Source organism: Onychostruthus taczanowskii, unplaced genomic scaffold (assembly GCF_017590055.1).
Source record: "Onychostruthus taczanowskii isolate IOZ18803 unplaced genomic scaffold, ASM1759005v1 scaffold119, whole genome shotgun sequence".
NCBI lineage: Eukaryota > Metazoa > Chordata > Aves > Passeriformes > Passeridae > Onychostruthus > Onychostruthus taczanowskii.
Genome location: NW_024498340.1, coordinates 413,101 through 429,344, shown reverse-complemented (window position 1 = coordinate 429,344; position 16,244 = coordinate 413,101). Strand labels below are relative to the sequence as shown.

The window sequence follows — 16,244 nt, the reverse complement described above, 5'->3', positions numbered from 1 at the left end:
ATTATAAAACAAAATTTTAGAGGTGCAACTGCACACATCCCTGACAGCTATTCCATATGCAGTTGTGCTATTAGTATTTACCAAGCACTTTTTACTCCATTACAGAGATGTGGTTGTTTGTGTGTGTTAATTCTTTAATCAGGGCTCTGTGGCATTCCGCACAAGCTAGATAAACTCTGTTACTTTTAAGAACGAAATGTTTCATACTCCAAATGTAGTGTTTGATTCAGCTTTTGTGTTTGTTAAGGCTGAATTGCTGTAATTTACACACTTGTATTCTCTATCAGTTGTCTTGTGGCTGTGGACGGAAAGAGTGTCCCGTTTCCATCTGTTAGGCAAAGAGTTAATCCACAGCTTCTGTGGTTGGATATGAATTTGCTTGGCAGTGTAACTACTGCTTTCTTGAAGCACCTATTTTTGAATTTGATGCTGATACCTTGTGGGCATTAAAGTTTCAGTGTTTCAGCTCCAAGCAACAGTGATGTTCCTGCAGATCCAAACTGGCAGACATTGGTAGCCTAAATGCTAGTGTTTATTAGAGCAGAGCAAGGCTTGAGGGTAACTGTGCCAAGTGTTGGCTCATTAAATTGGCAGGAAGATTAAAAAATGCTGCTTTTAAAGATAAGGACAAGAATTGGCGTGGGCTAGGCAGGGGTGAGAGAATGGCAGTGGATAGGGCATGTGGTAGGTGTCTTCTATCTTTCTGTAGATAATCTGAAGGCAAGAGCAGACTCATTGAGACAAATGAGCTGTCATGCAAGCAGGAATAATAGCAAGTTGAAGTAATAGTGTGCAGCACTTGTCACTGCTGGAGATCAGTAGGCACAGCTCTGAAATATTAGTGTTAGAATCAAAGTTTTGCTTTTCTGGAGTCCTAATGAGTTATTAATTCCTTGTATTTAGGAATTTTGGTAAATATTAGTGCAGGGAAATTAGCGATTTATCTTTTAACGTGATGGGGAAGCTACTTGAAATTAACATACCCTTTGGTTTGTTTATCCAGGGGAACTCCCTCCCAAGGTTCACTGACACTGGTGTTCTTACATAAATTTGAACTGGTTTAACATGAACATGATTAGCTCTTGTCTCTGCAAAATACTTAGATGTATTTGGATGACTCAAATCTGGGCTGGACTGTTTAGGGTTTGATAGGGTAAATTGGTGTATATAAATCAGATTAGAATGAGTAAGTTGTGCCTCCCATTTACATCCTGAAAGAGCAGAGATGCTTGTCTTTGTGTTGCCATCGCTCTTGATGTTTTCTATAGAGTAGAATCTTACTGATAGATTAGATTAGTAGAATCTGAGACATTTAAAGTAATTTAACAGATTTGGTCTAATTAGTAGATTAGACCAAATCATTGATTATTATGCTAATAATCTGAATTACTAAAAATAGTGAGTTCATTGTAATATGGACAAAATAACTTCACTCTTTCCAAATTTTTACTCAGACTAAAGCAGGGTCTTTGAGAGATTTCGTCTCGGTTGCCCCTGCTAATGTCATGGCTGGCTGCCTCTGCTGTGGGGTTGGGACTGAGCAGTGCAGGCTGGGGGAGGCAGGACCTGTGTTCTTTGGGAAGCTTTTGAAGCTGTTTGAACTATGACCTGAAGGATAGCCAGAAGAGACATGGAAATGCAAAGACACGGGTCGGCATGCACTACATCGTCACTCCCTTCCGCAGTTACCGTATGCCTTGTGAATTCAGCAGGAACCTATTTCTTATTGTTGTGGATGAACATTTGATTGTCAGAGAGAAGGCTGATACCATTAATTGGTGCTTCTGTGGTTATTGCAGATTATTTAATGTGACCTGCTGCTCATGATACCAACCTGTCATGTCCTTTTACCTATGGAAAAAGTCTGCACTGAAGCTAATATTACATTACTTGCTTGCATGGTTTTGAAGCTGTACATCATTTGCCATGCTGCAGTTTGTAGCTTGAAAATTTCTTGATCAAGTCTCAGGATGACTTAAGTGAAAGAGGCAAAGATTTTCTGTGATTAACTGGATGCTTTTGTTTCTATTTCAGGAAAGCCCCACAGCACTGGCAGCTCCGAACGGATTCAGCTCTCAGGAATGTACAATGTTCGAAAAGGGAAAATACATTTGCCAGTCAACAGATGGACAAGACGCCAAGCTATCCTTTGTGGAACATGCCTAATTGTCTCATCAGTAAAAGAAAGCCAGACTGGAAAGATGCATGTCCTCCCTTTAATTGGTGGAAAAGTAAGATATTTTATTTTATTTATTTGCTCGGTTAACCCATGTCTCTTTATGAAGAGAAGATTGTATTCAATTAGGGTGATTCTGACCCTCCAAAAGCTTGTTTCTATAAATGGGATTTTCAGAGTATATGAATGACTTTTGATTATGGTCGGTCATATTTAACAATCTAGAATGTTTGAATTAAAACTACAAAGAAAAGCAATGTATGCACAATCAGTGTGCAGTGTCAGGTGGTTTATATATGCAGTAGCATACAGCCGAAGGATACATGCAGGTTTGTTGTGTACAAACATGTGATCTCTGCCATTCCTCCTTATCCAGGTTTTATCCGTGCTGGGCTATTCTTAAGTTCTGAAAATTAACAAATAAGGGCATGGGCTTATTCTGAACATTGTGGGAGTTTTGAGTATTCAGCATTGTACGAGTAGTAGTCTGTTGTAAGCTAACAGCAACAAACATTTTTCCTTGTGAAAAGCTAAAACAGGACTTTTTTTCTGATCTAAAACCCAGGACTTCCAGACTGAACACAGCAAAATTTATTTTTTCCTGCTGGGATGGTGACTGAGCACTGGCATGGGTTGCCCAGATGGGTGATGGCATATCTATCACCCCTGGAGATACTTCAAAACCATCTGAACATGGTCCTGGGCAACTGCCTTTATGTGGACCTGCTTGAGCAGGGTGTTGGAGCAGATGACCTCTGAAGGTCCCTTCCAACCTTAGCTCTTCTGGGCAACTGTAGTGAAGACAGTAAGATTACAGCATCACTGTTTTAACCTAAACAGTGTTTCAGAAAACTATTATTGGCTTGTTTAACTTGGAAAATGGGAAGAGAATCATAATCTTGAGGATGAATTTATACCTTAAGTAATTTTCCTTTCCCTTACATAGTGGTAAGTTGAATTCTAAAGAGTTATTTCGAGAGAAACAAGCTTCACAGTATTATATATGCAGACTAGAGTTGATTAATTAATATTCTATATTAGCAGTGTGAAAAGCAGAGCTGCCTTCTGTGAGCTGTTTTTCCTGCCTCTTTTATGATTCTTCATGTAATTCTCCAACTCTTCCTGGGAGATACTGAAGTAGAAACATTGTCCTCTTTTGGCAACAGTGTGTGAACTCTGGAGAATGAATTGTATTCCTGGGTGTAGGTTGCTGGAAAGGACGGGATTAAGGTTCCCATCAGCCTTCTCTTTGAGATAAATATTCTTTTTATCACAATATTTCTTTTAATTTTAAAAGGGAAAAGATTATGTACCATTTTAATTGCTTAATGTGGAATTTCTAAGCAGCTTTTGCACAGAAATGCCTTATGTGATATAAAACATGCAGACTATGTTAAGCAGAAAGTTAAAAAAAATTGAAAAGAAAAGGATAACTAAGCTCAGAAAAATGTACTGAGGGCTTCTGCTGACAAAGCTTGGGAGGAGGGTGCTTGGCACAGAACTAAGTGTTTTTTAAATTATTGCTCAAAAAATATTCTTCCTCATCCCCATAAATACTCTGCACTTCCTGGTTTGCAAAGGCTTTCCAAAATGCTGTACTGAGACATTGAGACCATAAGTTGTGTGGGACTTCTCGTGTATGGTAGCAGAATGATGTACTCTGGGTGTTTTTTAACAAGTTGAGAAATGCCAAAGAATTTAATTGGGCTGTAAGAGAAGCATTTTGTTAAGCTTGTTTTTAATAACCAGGGAGTAAAAATTGTATTTTTTTAGGTTGCATAAAAACAGCCTTAAATGTATTTCACTGGCAAACCTTTTATGGTATTCAGTTTCTATTAAAATGTTTATGTTCTTGGTGGTTTTCTCCGTTAGTTCTGTCCTCCTCCTTTTCTCATTCCTACTTGTGCAGTTTTAATGAATATTTGATACCCAAGATCCAGCTTAGGTTTTTGAGATGGTTAGTTGGGCTCTACTTGATGATCTGTTCTTGGGCACACTTTAACTTTGCCTTGGGGAGTTCTGCAAAGAGAGTTTTGATTCTTGTTGACTCACAGTTTTGTGTCTCTGCCGTAGGTGGAAGAAGTGAAAAAGCACCAGCACTGTTTAGCATTTAGCTCCTCTGGACCTCAAAGCCAGACCTACTACATTTGTTTTGATAACTTCACTGAATATCTGCGATGGCTGCGACAAGCATCAAAGGTGAGGATGCTGCTAGCTCTGCTGTGAATGGGATGTTTGGAGAGTTTCCCCCAGTTCAGTTTCTCCGTGCAGCAATACTGTTCCTCTTCTGGGTTGATTGTCAAGAACTGCTGTTTGTGTTGTATGGAAATACCCAGATTTGAGAGCTCGTGGTAACAGGCAATAGGGAGGTGAATTTTTCTGCATTTACACCAACACCTCCTTCTACTGAGGTTGTGTAAGCAAAGTGCTGTACTGAACTTCTTCTATTTTCTTATCAGCTGAATGGATCTACTGAGATCATTATAATAGCAAGGATGACAAATACAACTGTCAGTATTTCAGTTAAAAAGCTTTTTTTCAGTGTTATTAAAACGTAAAATAATGTCCGGGTTTTTAAAATTCATTCCTTACATAGAACCTAAATATTAAATTGCTAGAATAAAGGATTTTTTTTTTTCCTGCTTTGAAGTGTTGCTGAACCTCTCTCTGGTTTAATAACTATTTGATTTTTGGGTTATTTGTAATAAGCAAATAATTTTCTGTCAGTGAAAAAGGTTACTAACGAAAACCTTTGTAAAGTCAATTTTATACTGGGCTTAGAACACAATTAATTATAGGAATTTAGGGCATGCATTATTTTGTTTAACTCTTCAGTTCCACTTTCTGTTGTTGGAAGGTATTTTTGCAGTTGTCTGTTTTATCTCTTAATCCCTGCCACTTTTTTGCTAAAGCTCTATATATCTTGCACCCTTATATTTTTCATACTTATTACAACTGAAGTTTTTTTACTGTGCTGTCAGTATGCTCTCTTTGGTTCTGTAGTTGGCCCTAAACTGTTCATTAGTTTCGTACTTGATAGAACTTTCCATGCTCTTTACTATGTAAAAGCATCTTAGTTTTATGTGGCACTACTTGGAGACTCATGTAGCACTAGATCTGTTTTATCTTTACATTGCAATAATGTATTATCCAGCCAATTGCCAGTGATGCAGCCTAGGTTGTGGGCTTTTTAAAGGTTTGATTGGATGTCAGACTTTCTTCAAACAGTAACTAATGCACCTTCTAGCACATGCATCATTTAAAATGTCTTTTAGGTTTTTTTTCCTAGTTAAGTTTTAAAATTCTTTTTAAAGAAGCTGTTCTGGCATATCTGCTTAGGTCTGTTAAACCTCAAGGTAAAAATCCCCAAGGCAAGTTTTATGAGATGGTGAGGCACGGTCTGTCAGGTTTTTGAGTCCTTGTCGCTTTGGGGCTGTCTCTAGGACACTAGTGTCCTTTCATCTCCAGAGGGTTTGACATCAGATAAATGAAAGGCAAATCTAATGAGTGAGGAAAACAGTGGAAAACAATGAACTTCAGAGCTAGAGATAAATGGCCAGAAAGCCCCTCTGAATTACTGGCAGCTAAAGCTTGTTCTGTGCCATGCTGTGCTTCTCTCTTTCTCTCTGGTTCACCCAAATGACTAACAGCATCGGGATGATAGCCAGCATGAGAACATATCCCCATGCACTCCCAATAACCTCCCATTCTTATGTAAGTGTAGAAAGAAAATACATAGTTTCAAGTGTCTTTTCAGACTGTCAGAAGTGAAGAAACTCTCTATGCTATTCTTTTAGCTTGGTAAAACATTCTTTGAGGAAAAATAAAGACATTTTAAACCCCAACTCCCCAGCCCCCAAACCTGAAAATTGTCATTCTGCATTCATGGATTTTCAAACAGTTCTTTGCCACTTCAAGTTGTTTTTTTGATGTTTGGGGTTCCTGTCCTGAGACTGAAAAACAGAGACAAGCATGATTGTATGCAAGGCAGTGGTGTGGGAAGTGCTGTACAGTAACATTGTTTCTGAAGAACAGAAACAGAGAAACTAGTAATGCTGCAAAAGTAACTCAGACTTCCTCCAGCTGGTGCTGTTTGTGTCAAAGTGCTTAATTGTGAGGTGCACCACACCTGATTTACATATATAAAGAAATGACAAAAGTTGAATCTTCAGCTCTGTAGTTCAGGCAAACTAACATTCTTACGCTGGGAAAAACCCCCAGCATGTATATGAGGTATTCTGCCTCAGGTGTTTGGGAACTAATCAAGTGCAAAGCTGCTGAAACAATCATGCTAACCAAGAAAATACTGTGTAAAACACTGTGCTTCTAAAAGCAAGCAAATATAGGAAGAGAAGTATTATGGCTCTAGAACTTAGCCTCTAGTCGCTCGTTATGGGTTAGGTGACACGATGCCTGCAGGTTCTTCCCTAATACTGGTGTTGTATATAGTACTTGCACTTTTGTGAGTTGTTATGAATAATGTTTAAGACTGTATTTTAAATATAGATGTTGTTTAATGACATTTGTTCTGAAAGTGACATTTGTGTTAACTTCTATTCAGTGATAGTTCTTCAGAGTAGTTCTTCTCCTTTGTGCTCCTGATATGTGCTGCTGAAAACTGAGGCATCTGATTTTTAGTGCAATGAAAGCTTTAATTATAAATTTTAATGCAGAAGGAAATCCCTGCTAAAATATTTCCTTAAAATTGTGCAATTCAGTTTTTAACTATGAAAAAAAAAATAATGTCTATCTTCTGTATACTTCAGAAGAGCTAGAAGACTATGTTATTTAACTTTTAAATAACAAGCTCAGTCTTGAAAGGAGGCTTGCAGAGAATGCTTGCTCCGCAGTCTTTCTCCCCACAGAATATTGACAATTGTTGACTTTTTAGTGGTGTTTCAGAATGAGACAAATCCTAATGCATCACTCCTGTAATAAATATGTGTATTCTAGAAAAGATTTGAATTTGTGTTTGTGGAGACTGGGGTTTAATTTAATTAAAAATAAGCATCGCTCCTGTATAATCAGATTCATTCTAACAGTGGAATCTATCATAGCCAAGACCGTTTTTGTGCTCTGCCTCTGTAAATTTTTGGAAGTTGAATAGGTGTTAGGATTGGTTTTCCTATATGGATGTGTCCTGAGGTGAACAGAACTTTTGTTTTCAGGACAGACTAGAATTATTGCACAAATACTGACCTAAATATCGAACTTGGTGACATACTTATTCCAAGTAGGCCACTTTTAGATGCGCTGATTTAGCCTCAAACAGAATATTTTTAAAAGCTGGAGATCTGTCTTGTTCGTTAAGATTGATAGTTCTATACCACAGTGCATTTCTTTCCTTGTACTTTCCAAAAACTGGAGGGCTAATTAAGGAAGCTTAAAAGGAAAACAACAGCAACAGATTTGGTCCTTTGTGATCTAATGCATTCATTCTCTTGCCAAATGTTGAAAAATAGGCTTATGCAACTGGGAAGGGTGAGCAGAGGGGAAAGAAAGGAACGTCTTCCTAGCTTTAAAGAATTTTGTCTGCATGAAGTTGTCCTGATGGTTCTGGAAATGGCACAATTACTTGCACAGCAAATCTGTCACTGTTTGCTACCTGAATGTCAAATGCAGAAGGACAGGGCAAAGAACGTGTGTTTAACAGTGAGGAGGACGTGATGAGTGCGTTCCTCATTTGCCACTTCAAAAGCTGAAAAGCTACATCCTTAATGTAGAAGAGAGAGAGGTGTTATGCATACAGTGTTAGGGATTGGTGGGACTTGCTGTTGTGAGGCTTTTATTTGGGATGTGGTCTGTTGTTGGATGTTTCTAACAGCTAACCCTAACCATTTTACAACATGTGAAATTTCTGTTGTGAGCACTGCCTATGATACAGTTCATGACATGGATGGTTTGGGTGGAGTATAAAAGGATTAGCAGTCCTCTGTGTTCCAAGGCATGCAGTTAAAATGGGATGTCAAGATCTGCCTTGGAAATTCGGTATTGCAGAGCTTATGCCAGGGTGCATTACAGAATTTTATCTTCTTGGAAATAGTGTGCACCACTGGGCATGCTGGGATGAGTTATGTGACCCCACAGAACCCCTCTCTCCCTTCCTGGCTGCGGGAGAGCAGGAAGTGTGTCAACAGCTTCATATGACAATTATTTCCTGCTTTAGTGCTTGGTTCAGTGGGGCAGGTAGAGGAAAAGAGGCGATGAGGGATAAGGGCTGTGAGCAGTGCCTGTCTGTGTAGGTAGGGAGAGATGGACAGGCACAGAGCCTTGTGTGTCTGCACACCGTCAACCAGAGTTGCACAGCTGTGGCTGGGAATAAGTTGTCGTGTGGGGCTTAGATGCCTACACACAAAAGTCCTGCTGTTGAAAATACAAGGAATGTCCAAAAATAGGATTTAAAACCTACAACATTTAAGAGTTTTCCCTTGTGTGCTTTTATATTTTCCTTTCGCTGTTTCAGTCATGTCTGTGTAAATGTCTGTCATGGAAGTATGTGGTGTTCCAAACAACCGTAGCCTGTGAAAAAGGAGAGATGATGTCAGTGTACATTATGTTTAAAACACGGTAAAAATAGCAAGAATAGCAAATTCAACTGAGAAGGGCATGCTGCCATGTTGGCCTTATTCCTTTTATGCCAGTGCAGAATGCTCTCTTCATACATTTACTTGCACTGTGAAGCTAGCAGAAAACAAGAACAGATTAGAATTTGGCTCATACTCTTCAAGGAAGTAATGCAGGATCCTCTACAGCTGTAGTGTCCATCTTTCCTCAACTTGTGTAGAGATTTACCTGAAGCAGCAGTGCAAAATTATTGGTTTTGCTTTTTACTTTTTTTTCTCTAAAGTTATCTAGTTCTGACCATCTGCCTCAGTCTTCTAATTATTTTTTCAGTATAAATTTGACAATTGTGTACAGAGACTGCTGTAAAAAGAGGAGTATGAGCCCTGTAAAGCTGATCTGTAACTCTAGTGATATTTACTTCTGATGAGGTTTGAGTTCTGACCACATGCTTGGTGCTACAAACCACATTTATATATATAAATTCTGCAGAATTTAGAAAATAATTCCTGACCTTGACTGCAGTTCTGCAAAAATATTCCCAAAATAGTAGACTAAGATGATTGGCTTTTGGATGTGTTTTACAGAAACCGTGCTGAGGAAATGCAGTAAGCAACAATTGAGCATTAGTGCTAAAGATGTACCTGCTTTTCAGCTGTGCTTTATCCACCTTTGAGACAGGGATAGATCACCAACCGTGGGACTGCTTTTTCCTTCAGCACAGAAGATTTTGCTCATTAATTAAAGGGATGGGAATGAAGGTATATCCACTTGTGCATATAGCTTCATCTTTATTTCAGATACTCTCAGATGTTAGTGCTTGTCTTTCTCCTGTCAGCCATAGTCAGCCAGGAAAAGTTGTGTGAGAAACTTCCATGCCAGCTTCATTGTGGAACACAGAGCTTTTTCATACAGAATACAGCTTCCAGTCTGTAAAGAAAGCTTGAAGCTACTAGTCTCATTGTTAAGTTAGCCCTACAATGTATTTGCCTTGGCTTACCCTCTAGGTGTTTGACCTACTTCATATATATTTCTGGATACTGTAATGAGCTGTCTTCACCGAGTTCATCACTGCCGTGATTTTTATTACCAAGCTTCAGTTGTTTCTGGAGGCATTAGGGACAGGCTTTTTAAATGCTTACTGGTCAAAATGGGCTCAGAATACCTTCTTGCAGTGCTTTGATCACAGAACAGCACCAATGGTGAGTGTAGGGAAAAGTCATATGCAAGGATAAAGTAGTTCATTTTAAGTTACTTGGGATGTCGCTTGTTACAGTGCTTTTATGTCTCTGGATGCACTGTCTCCTCTGCAAGTCTGTTAAGCCCCATAACCAATGGGCAACTTTCTTCTGGAGGAATACTGTGTAGACTTTTAATTTCAATGCAATTTGAATTTCTAGATTAGCATTTCTGCTTTTATCTTTTGCTCTTGGTTATCACCTGTGGTCATTCTACAGGGAATTGTGTACAACAGACTACTTGTGTTGCAGTTAGGAGTTTCTGACATTTCCTTTTAGGTTAATAGTTTATGTGCTAGAATGTACCATTGTGATTTGGAGCTGCCTGGTTTTGTGTGTTTTGGGAGGAGGTTGGAGGTCAGGCACCTGCTGGTCGGTCACTGTGAAGGTGACCATGAAGTAGTTGATTTGTTTCTTATGCCAGTTGAGCTTGGAGGCTGAAAAATTGGTCTTTATTCTAATACGACCTAAAAACTAGTTTAGTATACTGCCAGCATCAGTGGGCATCTTTTGAGAATAGCCTTTAAACAAAGCTTGTTTTCTTTGTGAATAACAATTTGTGTTTCTTCACACTTGAGACTAAGCAGCACCATTAGCTACTTGGAAAAGTTGATTCAATGTCTAGTCAAGGAAAAAGAACCCAGGAAGATTTTCTCGATTTTTCATGGGTCTTTTTTTGAGCTGATCCTTACTCACAGGAAATATGATGACTCTAAGTTCAGTACAAGGAAACCATTTTTTCCCCTAATACCATAAAATGACAATGTTGAGATAATGCTTTAACTAAAAATAGATCCCTAAAAATAAACCCACAGCTTCCTTTTGGTGGTGATTACAAATACTCAAACATAAACAAACCTCTGGTTTCCATGCGGAACTTGACTTCCTTTTCTCTGTGTGCGTGAAGTCTTCAGTATTTGGGACCTTTGCTCTGAAGTTGTCATATCTGGTCATTCTTGCTGTTGATGGCTTCTTAGCATCTCAAGTGTGAAAACAGAAGATTGGGCAAAGCAAACTTGAAGCCAGTTTTCTTGCTCTTTTGATGATAACACTTGAAAGTTTTCCTCCTCCTCCTCTTTCCCTGCAAAGCCTATTCTTTTGTGTCTTTTGTTATATGAGGTTAGTTGACATTTTGGAAATTAACTTCTGGGTGTGTTTCAGTGCAGTCAGTCTCTCTTAATGGTTCAGGAGGGAAGCCCTGATATTTTGTCTCAGCTGATTAATTTTGCATGTTTAAACAGTTCAGCTGGTTTTAAAGTGTAATGGTGACTGCAAGCTCTTAATTTGTGTTTCAGAGAAATTACAATTTCACTGTTATTTTTTTTCTTTTGCTGGAATTTAGAGAGTCTGTGGTTCTTGTTTTGGGCTTGCTGCCTTCAGTTAATAATGGTTATTGAAGTATTGAAGCCAAGAGTGAGAACAGAAAACTAGGTATCGCCCACGCATCTGGAATTGCATTCAAGTACTGTCTTTTGAAACCTCTTAATCAGGTTCGGGTATTAGTGAAGCTGAATTTGTGCAGCCCTTGCATAATTACAGGAAAGCATCACTAGAAAGCTCAGTAAGGTGTTGTATATGTTATCTTTTTAGATGTGTTCAATCCAGAAGGATCCCAAAGTGTTTTCAGTAATCTCTGGAAGTGAAAGAGTAGGAACAAGTGGGAGAATGAATGTAATGTTGCTCTTAATGAAGCTCAGGGGAACCAAGTGTCCGCAGTGAGCACATGCCGTAAGACAGGAGGGGATTGCAGGGACTGACATATTGCACAGTATTTTGGTGTGTGTGAGGTGTTATAATGGAGCTGGTCTTGAACCTGAATGGCTGTACACTGAAAGCCTTTCCAAGTAGAGTCTAGCAGGCAAGGAAGAAAGGAGAGGAATTATTAGCAAAACCTAACTTCAGGGTCATTTACTCTCCGTAGGCCTCTTCTGTAGTCAGTGGAGAAGGATTAAAGTCTCCAAGAAGAAGAGGGAATGAGTGCTAGAGACCAGTTTTTGGCCACATGCCAGTAGAGCTATATCCATGATTATTTGTATTACAAAACGCTTGGGTCAAAACGCCTTTCTGAGTTAGAGTGGAATAATGGCATGAAAAGTGTTCATCTCATTGTAGAATTTTCCATATGATACAGCAGTGTCAAAGAACCTAGATCAGCAATTGAGGACCTAGCATAATCTCTTGCTTAACACAAACTAAAAAACCCTACCACCCTCTCCATGTGGGACTGGGGAGACTCACACAAGTGAACTTCCAGTGTAAATCTTACTGGCAAGAGTCTGAAATCTATAGTATATCATAGAATGGTTTGAGTTGGAAGAAACCTTAAAGATTATGTAGTTAAGAAATTCCCATCATGGGCAGGGACACCTTCCAGTAGACCAGGTTGCTCAAAGCCCCATACAACTGGACTTTGAACACTTCCAGGGACGGGGCATCTGCAGCGTCTCTGAGCAACCTTGGATTATCTTTGTGGCCTTCCTCTGAATATGCTTAAAAAGTTCAAGTCTTTATTGTGTTAGAGACCTTAGACCTGGATGCAGCACTCCAAGCTGGGTCTCACAAGGGCAGAGTAGAAGGGGAGAATCATCTCCCTTGCCCTCCTGGCCACATCCCTTTTCATGCAGCCCAGCCTGTAGTTGGCCTCCCTGGCTGTGAGTGCACATTGTTGGTTCATGTGTGGCTTCTCATCAACCAGAACCCCAAGTTCCCCCTCCACAGGACTGCTCTCAGTGATGACTTCTACCAGTCCGTACTTACATCTGGGGTCACCTTCTGACTCTGGTGCAGCTCCTGGGACCTGGACTTCCTAAACTTCTTGAGCTCTTGCAGGTCCACTTTTCAAGTTTGTCCAGGCCCCTCTGGATGGCTTCTCTTCCTTCTGTTATCTGTAAGCTTGCTGAGGGTGCACTTGATCTCACTATCTCATTGATAAAGACATTGGAGAGCACCAATCACAAGACCTGTGATCCTGAGGGCCACTACCTTCCACCTGACAGAGAGCCATTTACCACAACTTTGGCTGCATCCATCCACCAATTCCTTATCTGCTAAATAGTCTACCCTTCAAATACATGTCTTCATGGTTTGGAGATAAGGGTGTTGTGTGGGACTGTGTTGAAGGCCTTAGGGAGGTGCAGGTGAATGACACTGGTTGGTCTTCCCTTGCTGAGTGCTGCAGTCACTCTGTCATAAGAAAGCCACCAGACTGGCCAGGCATGATTTGCACTTAGTATTTTGTATGTGCTTTAGTAGTGCTTCCATGAGGGTCTGCTGCGTGATTTTCCCATGCTGAAATGAAAAAATGCTGAAAGACAGTCCTTGCTGGAGGGCTGCTCATTGCAAAGTCTGCATGCTTGGTAGTACAGCAGCTTATCTTTGTAAATAAATAAATCTAACAGGAATAGTAAGAAGAAAAGGGTGTTTTCTTAATTTTTATGAGACTGTCACCTCTTTGGCAGTATTTACAAATGAATTATTTTCAGTCAAGCTGTTTTAAGGATGTTAATACTCCTTTCTCCACCGAATGGAGAGTCACGTCTGAATTACAAGTAGCTTAATGCAACAGCTAGTTACTGTCACTTAACTCTAAGTTACATCTTAAGCCTTGTCCTTGCAGGGATCTCAGTATGAGCATCCCAGTGTGACTGCCACCAAGGTACAGAGTTGATATCATTCTCTGGGTAATACTGATACCACTACATTATCTCTAGAAGAGGACTACTTTTCCTCCAGGAGGAACAAAAGTACTCATATTGTGGTAATGACTTCAGATACTACCCAGCATTTTGAAATGACAGATGATGAATGTCATCTTATTTGTCAAATTCTTGCTCTCAAGATCTTTATGCTAAACTTGGGTCACTGGCTTTCGCATCTGTGAATTTTTTCCTGGTCTTCTATCATGAAAAGTAAGGGAGCCCAACTTCTGGCTAATCCCCTTCACATTTCCCCCATCCCACACGTTTGCTAATGCTGTTTTCAGTTGTTAGGGGTTTGCACAAAGGCCAAAAGTAGAAGTGACCTGTTTGTTTATAAAACTTTGTACAGAGATAAAGAGAGCAGAGTATGGACAAGTTTAAATTATTTTTGTTCCCCTGAATCTTGCTGGCATGAGGTGTTTGTACCAGAGGCTTTTGGCTGCTTCACCTGCAGAGGAGAGATGGGGCAAGAGTGCCCTGTGGGTGCTGCCGCACTGGCGTGCACTTCTGCCCTGCTCTTAAGAGGGAATTACTGCTCTGACCTGTGGCAGTGCCTGTTGGGTTTGTGGATCTGAGTGACAGGCTTTCAAAAAAACCCTTTGCTGGGTTTTATATTTTCTGTGTGAGGCCCTTAGCTTGAGTTGGCGTCTATCTAATTTAACATTTGAAAGAAAACAAAAAGGAGATGCCAGAAAAGACAGTACCTTTTACCCTTGGGCTGCACCCATTTTAACAGCTGTCATTTAAAAATGAAAATACATGGCTTTAAAGCCAATGTTTTTTTTCCCCCTCCCCTTCATTAAGTTTTTTGGCATTAGATTGTTTACCAGGCTAAAGAGTTTCTCAGCTCTTGGCTGTGGCTGAGGACACCAATGTGCTTCCTGGCTGTGGACTTCAGCTCAGTGGAGGGAGCCTCTGCTGAGCAGGGCTTTGATGTTTCAATAGAAAGGAGGATTGAAGCAAGGTAAGTTCTGAAGTGAGAAGAACCTGTTTGCTCCAAGTTAGTTTAGGTATTTCAAGGCGATGTATCACTGTTTAGTTAAGGCTTATGCAGGACTTGGTGGGATGTGATGATTATCAAACTGTTTAAAAACAAATCCTAAAGGAGAAAAATTAAACTGCCTTTGTATTGCATGTCTACAGCAGGTATAATTTAACACTGTCAACTCAGTTCAAACAGACTGGGAATTTGGCTGCCTTTACAGTGTGGGCTGTTTTGCTATTTTGTCTTCTGTTGAAGTCCTAAGCAGTAATTTCTTATCTGAATGGAGCTATAGGTAATGGGGTGAGGGTAAACAGGAAAAAGACATAATTGCATTGGTTTAAATTCACACCACAGGTCACACCAAAAGATGTCCTTGTGTAAACAAGACTTGTGCTTGTCCATACAGCTGGGTTCAGCTGTGCCCATTGCTGACATCCATTGTCAGCAACAGATCATTTTTGTAGTATAGCCAAGGCTTTAAAACAACGGCCATAATCAGTCTTGTTGCATAGCTCAGTGACAGAGGTGTCATTATGCTGATGGACAAAGCAAAGTGGTTTTTCAGCCCTGTGTAGCAAAAAACAAGAATATGGGTTGATGCGAGTGTTTTTCTGTATTTTTGTTGCCAGCTGATAAAGATTTACAGTGAACCCATCCTGTGTTTTCATAGGTCTTGGAATACTGTTTCCTTTTAAAAAATAATAAGTAAAGAAAAAAATAAAATCAAAACACTTTGGCAAATCTCTTATTTGTAGTGGTGCCTGGAATCTAGGCATCAGAGGGTACTGCTGGCTTTTTGGAATAGTTGTTTTTATTTGTAGGTGTATTGTGGCACAAGTAACATGTGTAAAAGTGAATTTTGGTATTAGGGAGACTCCTGTTTCTTTGGCATGTGTGCAGCTCTCAGGTGAGGAGGAGCAGAAGGCATACTACCTAAGGGAGGGAGAGCACTCTGCAACATCATTTTTTGTGGTGGTATTTGTAGAATAAATCTGCATTTTGTTGCTGCTGTGGGAAAATTAAAAGCACAATTACAGGGTTTTGGTGTTTGCAGTGGGTAGACCTAGGGCTTTTTGTAGTACATGTGCTACATTGTCTATCACTTCTTCAAAACTACAGTTAGCTTGCCATATTTATCTGAAGACTGAAAAAAGATAGAACAGTGTAGGCCTAGGATGCATAACTGAGGTTGCAAAAGAAACAGGAAAAAAATCTTCCCTTGGACTTTGTGGTTTGATGTGCAAAGTTCATTGTGGTCTTATCCTATTACTACTCTTCTGATATTACAGTGGGGGACATTGCAATGCAATGACAGACTGCAAAATATTTAAAAGTCATATCCAGGGAATGGAGAAAATAGCATATTTCATATTGTTTATTTATATTTTTTGATGATTAAATATCCCAACTGAAAAACAGACTTCAAAGAAGAGTGAGATGTTGCTTTGTGTTTGAGCTGCATGGGTGTCAAATGTTGCACGTCTTGCAGGGACAAGCATTGACTCTGCAGCTCCTGCTGTAGCTCCTGTCATTGAGAGCTTGTCATGTGCCATCTTCCGAGAAGGTCACTGCCCCAGCCATTTCCT

At 39.8% G+C, this 16,244-nt stretch overlaps 1 protein-coding gene across 1 annotated transcript in view; it reads left to right on the top strand.

The window, feature by feature from the left end:
• PHLPP1 (PH domain and leucine rich repeat protein phosphatase 1) overlaps positions 1 to 16,244 on the top strand; it is a 136,187-nt gene that overhangs the window by 71,131 nt on the left and 48,812 nt on the right. The window contains exons 4-5 of the mRNA XM_041427786.1: positions 2,035 to 2,231; positions 4,250 to 4,375. Of these exons, the coding sequence (XP_041283720.1) occupies positions 2,035 to 2,231; positions 4,250 to 4,375 (323 nt within the window). The remainder of the gene's footprint in view (positions 1 to 2,034; positions 2,232 to 4,249; positions 4,376 to 16,244) is intronic.